Below are 12,161 nucleotides of genomic sequence, written 5' to 3'. Positions count from 1 at the left end.
GGTCGGTGAAGAGATTAGCATGAATGCAGCTATCGCAGAAAAAGAGTAGAAAAGGAAGTGAAAGCTTTCCTTGGAGGAAAAGATGCAGAGCGTGCAGCACAAGCTATCGTAACCATTAGCAGAGTCTCGGTTAACCAAGTCCTGAGGTTAAAGGCCATGGACCAATTTGTAAGACATTTTTACTGATATAGTTGATCAGTAGGCCAGTGGCTACAATGGTAGGACCAGTTCTCTTAAAAAACAGTGACCCAAGGGCCTGTGCCAAGTTTTTCTGAATGTAAAGCCTTAATTTTGGACTGCATTTTAACTCTTGTTTTGTACAGTTTGACTCTTCAGGCCTTAAAGATATCTTAAATTGTCAGTAAGTACAACTGGAAGCCTCTGTTGTCAATTTTGTTTCTACTTTTGGAGAAGAAACTTAATGAAGGAGTTGTTTTTACTGTTCTGTATTGTTACCATTACTTCTCTGGATTAATCCAGAATTTTGTGTGTGTTTTCCTCCTCATTAACCTTTCCCCTATTTCCCCTCTGTCTGTCTCTGTGAAGCCCAGCAGTCTAGATGGACGCCCCATGCTACATGTCTCCCTCTCTCTCAGACAGACTAAGGAGCCCTTATCCTGCAGCCCAATAATGCAGGCAGTGTGAGGCCGGGAATTAAATGCTTCCTGTGTTTCTTTATGGCCCGAGTTGACTCATTGCATTCCTCCCAAGGTTAATGTTTGATGGAGGAGAGATGGCGAGCCAGAGATTCACAGAGCTGCACTCTTCTCTGTCTCTGGCACCGCACCGACGCTGAGAGTCCATGAGGCCAGAGCTTCACGTGGATAAGGAAGTTTGATTGCTCAATAAATCAATCAGCACGGATGTAGATATTTTATACACAGTGAAGCGCTAGTCCATGGCAAAGGTCAAAAACAAGGGCTGGAAATGGAGCTGACATTACAGTGCCAAAAATGGCAGTTCTTTGAGTGGCCACTAGAAGCTGTCTCCTGCAGTGAGTTAATCACCATAGAGCCCCCTGTTAAACAGCCCAACTACAGCAGAAAAAACATGTTTACAGCCTGGTACAAAAGCAGTTCATTTCTCTTAATAATAATATGTTGTAGACAGGAAACGGTCGATAACACACGCAAATATTTCAAACACTAACAAACAGGTTGTAACTGAAGAAAAATAAGAAAATAATAGGCTTGACTTGTAAATATTATACTATACTTTGCTGTTTCAAAATTATATAGGAAGTAAGTTTGTTTTTTTTGTAGTTTAACAGGTAGCCTAAAATCAGATTGAAAAGAAAAGTGATAAAAATGAAACTGTGATCAGCCCATAAAAAATCTTGATATAGAGTTTTATCCATGTAACCCACCCCTTAATCTTTGCATAGTGTTTTCTCAAACAACAAGAAGGGACAGGTTTTTAGAAGTTAGATAACCTTCTAACCAGCAATTGTTGCCTCTTAATCTCCTGAAGCTAGTCATGTGCTGTTCCACTGATGCTATCGATGACTCCGTAGCCCTTGCAGAAGCTTTTCTAGTGAGCCTGGAACTTGGGTGACTTTTCTGGGACTTGAAAGATGAAATCCCCACCAGAACCTCCAACATTGAGCGTGTTTTATCCATTTTTAATTGATTTTTGATCAAAACTTGCTGCTGGCTTAAATGCTAACTGACATGTTTTCCCAGAATGCTTTGTGAGGGGCTGTCAACCAATGGCAGGCTGCTCCGTCATCACATCATGATTTGTCAAACCGTGCATGCTTTAACTTACAGATCATTATGAATAGCTCATGATGGAGAGAAAGAAATATAGAGCCTGTGATGTGGCCCTCTGTGTCATTAATATTTAGAAGTTAACTCACAATAATTAGCAGGAAAAACAACTTTAAGGGGCCTTACATTATGATTGTATTTGTTGAGCCATGTTGAGTTCACTGTAGGGCAGCTATATTGTTTCTCCATAGTTGGTCCTGAAGGTGGCTGCACAGCAGCGCAGGGGTTACACAGCAAGAAGGTTTCTGATTCGCTTCCCGGTCAGGGCCTTTCTGTGCGAAGTTTGCATGTTCTCCCCATGCATCTGCATCTCTCTGGGTTCTCTGGCTTCCAGCCACCACCAAAGACATGCTCATTAGGTCAGTCGAGCCTTGTTTCCATCAGGGGTACGGTTTGGTATGGTTTGGTACTCTAAACCCAAAAATAGTTTGCGTTTCCACAGACACCCGCGCCCTCACTTGGTGGGCGGGCTGTAAAGACATGAATGTGACGTCACATGCAGCGCAAGTCTGCTGGTTATAGAAAGTTAAAGAAAGGATGAGTAACAGAAATCAGTAGGGAATAAGCATCAAACAGCTTTATTTAAGATGAAAGTGCTTTAAAAAAAAATAACTTCATATTAATTATGTTAACCGCTGTCAGTACAGCTCCTCAGCTGATAGACTACATGTACAGAAACGTTTAGAGTCGTAACTGTACATTAATATGTGAATATATCTAGTCTAGAACAGTTTATACGACAAATTATGAAAGTTTAGGGCTGTACTGTGAGAATTTGCTGCATTAAAAATAAAGCCAAAGTTCAGCTGGTGTTAAAAATCAAACTAGATTAAGTCAGAAATCCTGGGTGTGCTGATCTCATTTTAAAATAGGCAGCAGCCCGAAGTTTAACGAGCATGTTCGACAAACAAAGAGCGATGTTTTCACAGGTTACCTAAAGCAAGAAGTAGATACAGCAAATAAACTGATCTAAGGCTTCGTATTCAAAAAACTTCAGCATTAATTTAGTTTTACATCCATCACAGAGAGACCAGGCTGATGTGAGCCCTCAGGTTCTGCTTTGTGTTCTTAAAATCAGGTCCAGATAAACGTCAGGAAACTTGATTTGTGGCCAGATATCAAAAGATATCAGTATCCACAGACTAGGAAACAGTTTGGATCTCTGTCGAGTCCAAATATCCCTGATTAATGCAGACATTAGTCTGCATGGTTTTTCTCCCGTTTTTACCGCTCCTCACTGAGCAGACTTCCGTGTTTTGCAGCCTGGAGCTGAGCAGCTGTGTCGCACGCTGACGTGACGTCAGTGCAACCCCCTATTGTTGTGTAACTCCACCTTTTTGGGGTGGATAGGTGAGATTGTTGCCCCTTCGGAAGGGTGCAGAAAAGTGGGACAGTACGGGTTGTTTATTTGGGACCCTTTCCAAATTTTGCTCTATGGAAACGCAAAAAAAATGTGTGCCGTACTGCACTGACCTGAGCCGGACCGCTTGGTGGAAACGACCTATTGGTGACTCAAAATTGCCCGTACGTCTGCGTGTGAGCGTGCCTGGTTGTCTGTCTTTATGTGTCAGCCCTGTGATTGACTGGCAGCCAGTCCAGGGTGTACCCTGCCTCTCGCCCAATGACAGCTGGGATAGGCTCCAGCCCCCCCTGCACCCCAAATGGGATAAGCGGTATAGAAAATGATGGATGGGCCAGATCAGATCAGCCCTCGGTATTGTCCGATTGGTATCAGGATTAATAAAAAAAAAAAAAAAGAAAAAGAAAGTGGCATTGGAACATCTCTAACAATTTTCTTTAAAATGCACATCCTTAATAAATAGCAGTAATTTAATTCTGTGCATTGAACCACTGTTAATGGCTGCTGGTTGGGTTCAGTTGGTAGAGCAGATGCCCATAAATAACGTCTAGAGTTCTCCGCACCCTAGCGCAGACTCAAATCCTGATCCTGGTGCTGTTTAGTGCATGTCCTCCCTCTCCCTGTATTTCCTGTCTGTTCAGCAGTCCAGTCTAATAAAGGCAAAAAAAACCCACAAAAATAATAAAAAGCCACCATGATTCACAAGTTAGAGCCTGCTAAGGAATTAGCCACGGTGATAAACTTTATGAGTGTGAAATTCAGTATTTACTAAACCCTCGCTCTATCCAGCTCCGCCCTTTCTACCACATTTGGTCACTTCTCACTGGTTCAAAGTCCCCTCTTTAAGTCTTTGGCTGGATCACTTTCTGATATGCAGCAACATAAAGCTGTTATGTTTTATCACAGTCTTGGATGTGGCATTGCTGAGAGATCTTAACACTTTTACCTTTGTTGTTGGTCTTACACTGTTCTTTTTCTTGTAATTGTGTGTTGCTTTCTGCCTAATTCTCTCTCTGTGTTGGAGCCAGAGAGATGCTGTTTTCAGCTTGGGTTCACAATTCTGTTGAGTGGAAAATAGCTGTGCAATTAGCCTAATGATGTATTTGATTTTGGTTGATACAGTTTCAGCGCTAGAGGCTGCATTCCTCTGCACTAATATTTGGATTGGAGGCCCTCTACTTAGAGAAAATATATTTTCATGAGTCCAGCCCAATCCAAATGGAGATAATTTTCCGTATGAAATATTTTCCTAATGCTCTGTTTGTGCCTCTTGGGTGTCTCTTTTCCCATTTTCCAAAGACTGTGATTTTCTGCTGTATCCAGAGTCAGCAAGTAGTTCATTAGCTTTTTTTCTGGACTCTTTTTTTCCACTGACCACTGTCAGTCTTAACTGTGTTTCAGGTGTTGTCAAGATCGAGGCTTTCTGCAGACACAAGGAGTGGTAGCCAGCAAAGTAGGGGTCTGAACGCTTAGTTCATAAAACAAAGAAAGACACAGAATGGAAGGGAATCTGTGGACAGGAAATTTTGAGTGTCCGTGAGTTAATTCCATGCAGTCAGGTGAACATGAAAATGAAAAACATGCCTTTTTTCTGTCTTTTTTTTTTCTTTTTTTGCAGCTCATTTTTCACATGAGCATTTTGGAATGAGTGGTGTTAATGTAAGACAGTCACACAAGTGGGGATGAAAGGTTTATAATAACTGATAGCGTCTCAATAATTGGGCTGAACAATTTGCAAAAATAATCTAATTGCAGTTTTTTTTCCCAAATATTGCGATTGCAATTTAATATGCATTTATTCTTGGGTTAATCTTAAGTATTTTCAACAAATTCAAGTGCACAGAAAGTCCTCATATCTTACTCTTTACTTTTAGTCCAAGCTTTTATTTTCTTGTTTGAATCTGGTACAAAACTATGGTAGTTTGTTCTATGCACCCTGCTTTCTATAGCTGAGAGGCAGAATAGATACAGATTTTTGACAGATTTACCCACAGTGGAGAAATACTGTGGATTTTGAATGTCTGACAAAAAACAAATTACATTTTAGTCTCATTTTAGTCATGTTGGTGTAAACTGAACTTACTTTTTGCCAGTTTTAGTCATTGGAGATTTATTTTAGCTAGTCTTAGTCCAGTCTTTTACATAAAAAAAGCTTTTGACGAGAATTTGTAGTCATAGTTTTAATCACACAAGAATTGTAAATGTACTCACACAACCTGTCAGTCAAACTATTTAGTTAAGGTTGTAACAGAAAGAAGTAGCCTGCTGTAATTAAGTGATTAGTCCACTGTTTGGCTGACAGCTGGTGCTGTGGACAGCCCTGTACCACCATTTTTAACTTGAAAATCATTATTGTGAAAAATGAAGGTGATAATGATACCTGTTTGGATAGCAAGCTAACAAATAGGCACCAAATGCCTGATAAGTTCTTGTTTTTGGGAAGAAGAAATTGGCCAGGATTTTACCAAGTTGTGCCAATGTGTATTTGCAACTGAGGCGTTCTGTCTCTCTTTTTCTCTCTCTCTTTTGGCAGGTTTTTGTTAGAAATATGATGAAAATCTTAGTTTTTTCTTCTTTTTGTAAGCTTTAGTTGTTTTTGATACCAGTGATGATTGTAATTGAATAGATTTAGCAGATTTAAAGACTTATTTCAGAAAATCCTGAAAGGGGAGAAGCCACTGAGTTGTGTAATCTCTTATATTTGTAGTAGTGCTGGGTGATTTTTTTGTTTTAATTCTTCATTAACAGTGGGTTCCAATAATCATACAAACAGTATAATCCGGATTAAATGATTGCTGGGCTGCATGCCACGTTGCACTTGTTTTGTTTTTTGTTTAGTGTTTTTCATAGATTCGATTTCTTTTTACCCATTCTGATCTGTTGCTTGTTTTTCAAAGTATTCGCCCACATGCTCTCCTCTCGTCTGTTCCCTATGAAAGCACACTGTTCAACATTTCATCATGTGCATTTTAGTCTTTTCTCCTCTCATTAGCAAATATTAAACACCTATTTGTCAGTTTTGTGATGATTATATGTAGCTTGTCATTATCATTGGATATATTAAAAGTATTAAAAATGAATGAAAAAAGGTTTTCTTTCATTTTTGGTCCTCACCTCCAGTCCTCGTCATGCATAGCAGATGTGTATTATTTTTCATAATTTTAACCCTATCAATGCCCGTCTATTTACATAATGCCACATTTCTTCACTCCTCTCATTAGCAAATATTAAACAGCTATTCGTCAGTTTTATTATGATTATTTTTAGCTTGTCATCCTCATGAAGAAAATTTTCCATCATATGTTTTTGTTGTGGAAATCTACATTGGTGCTTTTGTTTTAGGTCACAGATGTCAAATCCAAGGCCTGGGGGCCAAAATCCGGCCTGTGGTGCAGTTATACCCGGCCCACCAGATCATATGATAATTTCATTATTACTGACCCACCAGTATGGGGTCTGCAGATTTCCTCCAGTATAAAAATGTTAATTTAACCTTGATGACTTATAATATCCTTGTAGTGTCAAAAAATGAGAAAAAGCAAACAGTAAAAATAATTTAATAAAAAGTCAGGGGTATGGGGAGGAAATGAGTGTTTTCTCTATATTTTCAATTGCGCATCTCACAGTTCTGGCTAAAAGTTATGGTTTTGACTTTTTATTTCATATTTTAACCGTTACATCTCATAACTTTGACTTTTTATCTCAGATTTTTACCCTTTGAATTAATAATTCTAAATTTTAAATCCTATTTAGACTTTTTAAAATCATGATTTTGACTTTAATGTCATGTTTTGACCTTTTTTAACTCCTAACTTTAACTTTAGTCTCATTTTTTTTTACCTTAAAAGCACACTATTTTTTATTTTATCTCACTTTTTTGACCTTTTAAAATCCTGATTTTGACTTTTATCTCACGTTTGGACCATTTTCAACTCCTAACTTAAATTTTATCTCTTTTTTTTATCCTCAAAAAATGTATGATTTTAATCTTTTTTCATATTTTGACATTTGAAACTCATGATTTCGATGTTTACCTTGTATTTTAAAATTATGATTTTGAATTCTATGTCGATTTTTGACTTTTAAAATTCATGGTTTCAATATTCTATCAACATAATTTTGACTTTAAATGTCACTTTTTTACTTTTTAAACTTAGAAGTTTGACTTTTTATCTCATTTAGAGTTTTTGACTTATCATGATCACCTTTTAATCGCAAAATCATATATCATCAGTGCCAAGTGTTCTACCCCCATAATTCATTTCTGGTGAAAATAAGGTTGACATTTTATAGATAAATACTGACCCTGTTAGGCCCTCAGGTTAGACCCAAGTTCAGAATCCGGCCCCAGCTGTGGCTGAGTTTGACACCCCTGGTTTAGGTTAGAGAAGACTTGCTCTCTGTTTGACTTCAGGCTCATCTGTGCCTCCTTTAAGTGTCAGTAAGCTTTAAAATGCATCAGAGACTTTTCTGGTGAAGTTCACCCTTTCTGTCCTGTTTTCTGTTTCAGTGATACTTGCTCAGGGGTGTGGACAGTCAGATGCATACTGAGTGTTGTTAACATAGCTGTCAATCCTGAGTGCATTAGTATAGATCCAGCTGAGGGGAAGATGGTGGGAATCGAAGCCATGCAGACGTAATAGGAAGAGAGATGATTGTGCTTCTGGCTGCAGACATGTGACCTGATCAGCTGTACATCCTCTCAGCCTCTTGCTCACAGGTTGTTCTGGGTTCCTCCGATGCTGAGAGATGCTGGTATTAATACGAGGCAGATTGAAGCGCTGTCGTGACTCATTGTTGCAGGCAGCAGCAGTGCTACTTTCTCTCCGTGTGAAAGTGTGATCCGGCCCACTCAAACTCGCACCATCCTCTGCATGTAGAGTGAAGCACAGGGAATCGAGTCAATATTCAGTCCCTGTGAGATGCTAGCGGCGATTAAAAGATTTGAATCATTCTCAAGAGAAAACTGGAATTAGCTTGTTTGAAGTTTGACAGGAGCAGTTCGGCATCTGATGCTTTTTCTTCGTCTTTGTTTGGAGTCAGTCTGCTGTACTGCTGCTGTTTTTTTTTAATGCCAACAGTTAACTCTCTTAGATACTTGAATCCAAAATTAGCTTTAACCATTTCAGTTCAGTTATGTGTTATTCTCTGCTGACGACAGAGTGCTGCTTTAATTCAGTGCTAATGCTCTTTGTCTTGCTCCAGATTTAAAAAACTTAATTGGACTCTAAAGGAGAAAGAAGTCTTCATAAAGTCCTGAAACGGGAACAACTGTGAGTTTATCCCTCTGTCTGAAAACAACACGACCTTTGGAGCAGTTTGGCAGTCTTCCCCCTTCTATAACCTCTAAATACTGGAAGGTCTGTGAGCACTGAGTCTGTAGTTTGGATGGCTACACACCAGACTAGTTTAGCCCATTTAGGCTCTCTATTTCATTTAACTCTCTGGCCCTCCTGTAAAAAAAATCACACTCTCCCTCTTACAGCCCTTTAAGGACATTGGATTTATTTAAAAGTATTAAAAATGAATGAAAAAATGTCTTCTTTAATTTTTAGTCCTCAATTCCAGTCCTTATCATGTATAGCAGATGATTATATATATATTTTTTCATAATTTGAACCCGATAAATGCCAGTTTATTTACATAATGCCACATTTTCTGACACAAAAAAATGAATTATTTTCTATTTGAAAAATGTAAAGCAGATTTTTTTTTTGTGCAGGGATCATCAGTCTTGGATATGTCAGTGACGTACTATTAAATTTTGTGTAACAAAAAAAAAAAAAAAAATCACACTCTCCCTCCTAAAGACATTGGATGTATTTTGAAATATTAAACATGAAAGAAAAAGCTTTTTAAAAATTTTTGGTCTCCAATCCTCATCATTTATAGGAGATGTGAATTCATTTTCATAATTTTAATTTTTCACCAGACTCTGACATCCATAGAAAACACCCAAAGTAGTTTTAGTTGAATTAATTGATTCCACTGGCCTACAGTCACTGATTTATCCTATCAGTTCAAACAAGGTCATTATCTCCCACAATGCCTCTCTGCAAACACTGAATAATGGCCAAATTTGGCAGCATTTTTTTTGTGTTTTTTTACCTCTGAATGACTGAATTACAGAGGAATTAACAGGATTACATATTTCTGTATTGCAGTGGCAGAAGAATGAATGTAAGTGGTTTTAGTGGGAGTCAATGAGGCCTAAAAGGGCTTTAGGAGGGAGAGTGTGAGTTTTTTGTCTACACAGTAGAAAATTCTGTCAACTCAGTGTGGATAATGAAAAAATTCATTAAAAAAAAATGAACATCTTTGTCAAATATCATCATCTTGGCATGATAACTGCCAAAGTAAGGGCAAAAAATACAATTAAAAAGCTCTAAAAGGGCTCTAGGAGGGCCTGAGGGTTAATAGTAAACATCTTGACAGCCTTATTCAGGGTTTCCTGGCTCAAAATAAGACAGTGGTGCTACCTTTCTTGTTTTGTACATGTGCATGAGTTGTGTGCATCATAGCTCAACCAAACTCCTTTGCAAGCAACTGTAGGAATTTTAACAGTTCTGCAATCTTGAAACAGTGATATGCTTATTATTATTATTATTATTGTTATTATGAGCATGTTTCTAGACTCACTAGACTCTAGACTTTCTAGACTCAATTTGTGACAGCAAGCTGGAGGTGGCACACACCGCAGCCGTCACACAGACAACATGCAGCCAGTCTGAAATAGCTGTTAAAATAATCAATACAGGAGGTTACCAAAGGAAAGATGCTTCTGTTTTATTCTAAAACAATGATGCTGCCTGCTCTAATGGCTTTCTGTAGTTGGAGATGGTAAATGTATCCAGTGCTGCCTTTGAAAAGATAGTATTCCTCATGAAAATACATGTCTGACTGATGAGGGCTGGTATTGGTCCATAATTAGGCGGTGGTGACCACCACCATTTTTTGAATGCAGGGAAACCCTGTTATTGCTCAGTGTTTGATGTGCTGTGTTTGATTTATGCCCTGCTCTCTGTGCTTCACTTTGCGCTGGCCTCTAACTCTCCATTATGAGCCAGCATGTGCACACGCCTGCATGCCTCCATGCCTCCATGCTTGTGTTTGAGCGGTGCCCAGCGTTGTAATGTAACGTACTGCTGACTCAGACAGAGCGCGTCAACAGCTGCTGTTACAGAGGAGAGACAGTGGTGTGCAGAGGGGAGGGGGTTTAAAGGAGGGAGGGGGTGGTCGGTGTGTGGGAGAGTGAGTAGGTTAGATTAAAATAGAATAGTACAGATTGGCTTTTTTATTTCCCATCATGCCACGCATATTGATTTGACACCGTCCTATTTCTGCGCTGACAGGAGTATCTGCTCTCAGATGTGGATCGCTCTTTGTTGTGACGTCTTTGTAGCTGCCTCACTCAAATCAAAGACACCAAAAACACCGGAAACGTTGTCGCTATTTATAAAACGAGCCACAGTAAATCTCTGACTACTCTAAAATGTGACCTGACAATCCTATTTTTGTGTTTTCAGGCCCAAATCGCCTTCCTGCAGGGAGAGAGGAAAGGCCAGGAGAACTTGAAAAAAGACCTGGTGAGGAGGATCAAAATGTTGGAGTACGCTCTGAAGCAAGAGAGGTGAGTGTCGTACCACCCACTGCTGCTGCAGCCCACCCACAACACACACAAACACTTCAGCTGGTCTGCAACAACTGCAGCGTATCCACGTTTTCTACACTCCTAAAAATAAAACTCCTGCTTCTGAGAAATAGTGGAAATGAGAACATGGCAGCAGGAGATGCGCATTGGTCAAAAGATCATCAGCTGCACCTGCAGCATCCACACACCACAGGGATGTACCAAGAAGAAAGCTCAACATACCCAGACTTTATTTGAGTAAGCAGGCTTGACATAGCTTGAATTTTTACTTAAAGATCAGATATCATGGAGCTTACATTTTGCCTTAACGTGTGAGCATCCATATATCAAGTGTGCCAGATCAGAATAATAAGAGATGGTGATGAATAGGCGAACACTAAATTAACTGTAGTGGAGAAAATCATGGCTGCTTCAGGGAGGGAGGAAGACTGCAAAAGAAAATACTGTTTTCATCCTTTCTATTTATCAGTAAGTTACCTTTAGAATTCAGTAAACCACTGATGCTGCTCCGATATTTCTAACATACAACTCTTACCCTTCAATAGTAGCTGCGTTTCCATGACAGTTTTTCCCATAATTAAAGTGATATTTCTTAAATTTCGACTGAGTACAATTGCGCTTTGAATGTGTTTCCATTAAAGGGAGTTTGGGCATGAGTCTTGTAATTCTCGTAAATTTCATCTTGCGAGACTCCACTGCAAGGAAGCTGAGCGTTAAAAACCTGTTGCATGTTGGTACGGTTATGATTACATCTACAGCGGTTGCCTTGATAATTTTGAACGAAAGACGAAGGTAGAGAATGATAGTTCAGGTGCAAAGTCCATATGTATGGCAAAAGCCACTTCACACGTACCATGTTGTATCGGAGTGAACTGGTCATGTGACACCATATGTCATGTCTTGTGACGTGTAAATGCGGAAAAAGTGTTTCCCCTGCACTTTTGCGATATATTTCCATATCGAAACGTCTGAAAAAACCTCCCCATGAGAGCGTAAAAACTTTATAGCAACATTTGAGAGGTTTTTCGATATTTAGGTGTTTCCATTACCAGTTTTTATGGTGCTATTTAGATTTTGCGCATTTCTAAGGGTAATGGAAACGCAGCTAATAATGCACATGATTTTAGTATTACAATCAGGAATTTCAGTCAGTCCTGATAGCCTTTCACTGTATGCAAATATGTGAAAATAACTTTTATTTAAGGGTAAAATAAGTAAGAGTTAATGCCTGATGAGGTGTCCAGTTATCAGGGATTAATGAACGACGTGGAGGTCTGAATGGCCATTCCAGCCCCATAACATTCTTAGGGAATGTAAATGTTATTCAGTACTCCAGTAAATAGGACGGGCCATAGATACAAAGTCACAACGGAACAAAAAA

At 39.1% G+C, this 12,161-nt stretch overlaps 1 protein-coding gene across 4 annotated transcripts in view; it reads left to right on the top strand.

Annotated features, from left to right (window-relative positions):
- Window positions 1-12,161, top strand: part of strn (striatin, calmodulin binding protein) — a 73,830-nt gene that overhangs the window by 27,586 nt on the left and 34,083 nt on the right. For all 4 annotated transcript variants that reach the window (XM_041789042.1, XM_041789039.1, XM_041789041.1 and 1 more), the window contains exon 2: window positions 10,656-10,759. In XM_041789042.1, coding sequence (XP_041644976.1) covers window positions 10,656-10,759 — 104 coding nt within the window. The remainder of the gene's footprint in view (window positions 1-10,655; window positions 10,760-12,161) is intronic.

Source organism: Cheilinus undulatus, linkage group 6, assembly GCF_018320785.1.
Source record: "Cheilinus undulatus linkage group 6, ASM1832078v1, whole genome shotgun sequence".
Lineage (NCBI taxonomy): Eukaryota > Metazoa > Chordata > Actinopteri > Labriformes > Labridae > Cheilinus > Cheilinus undulatus.
This window is presented reverse-complemented; position numbering and strand designations above follow the sequence as displayed.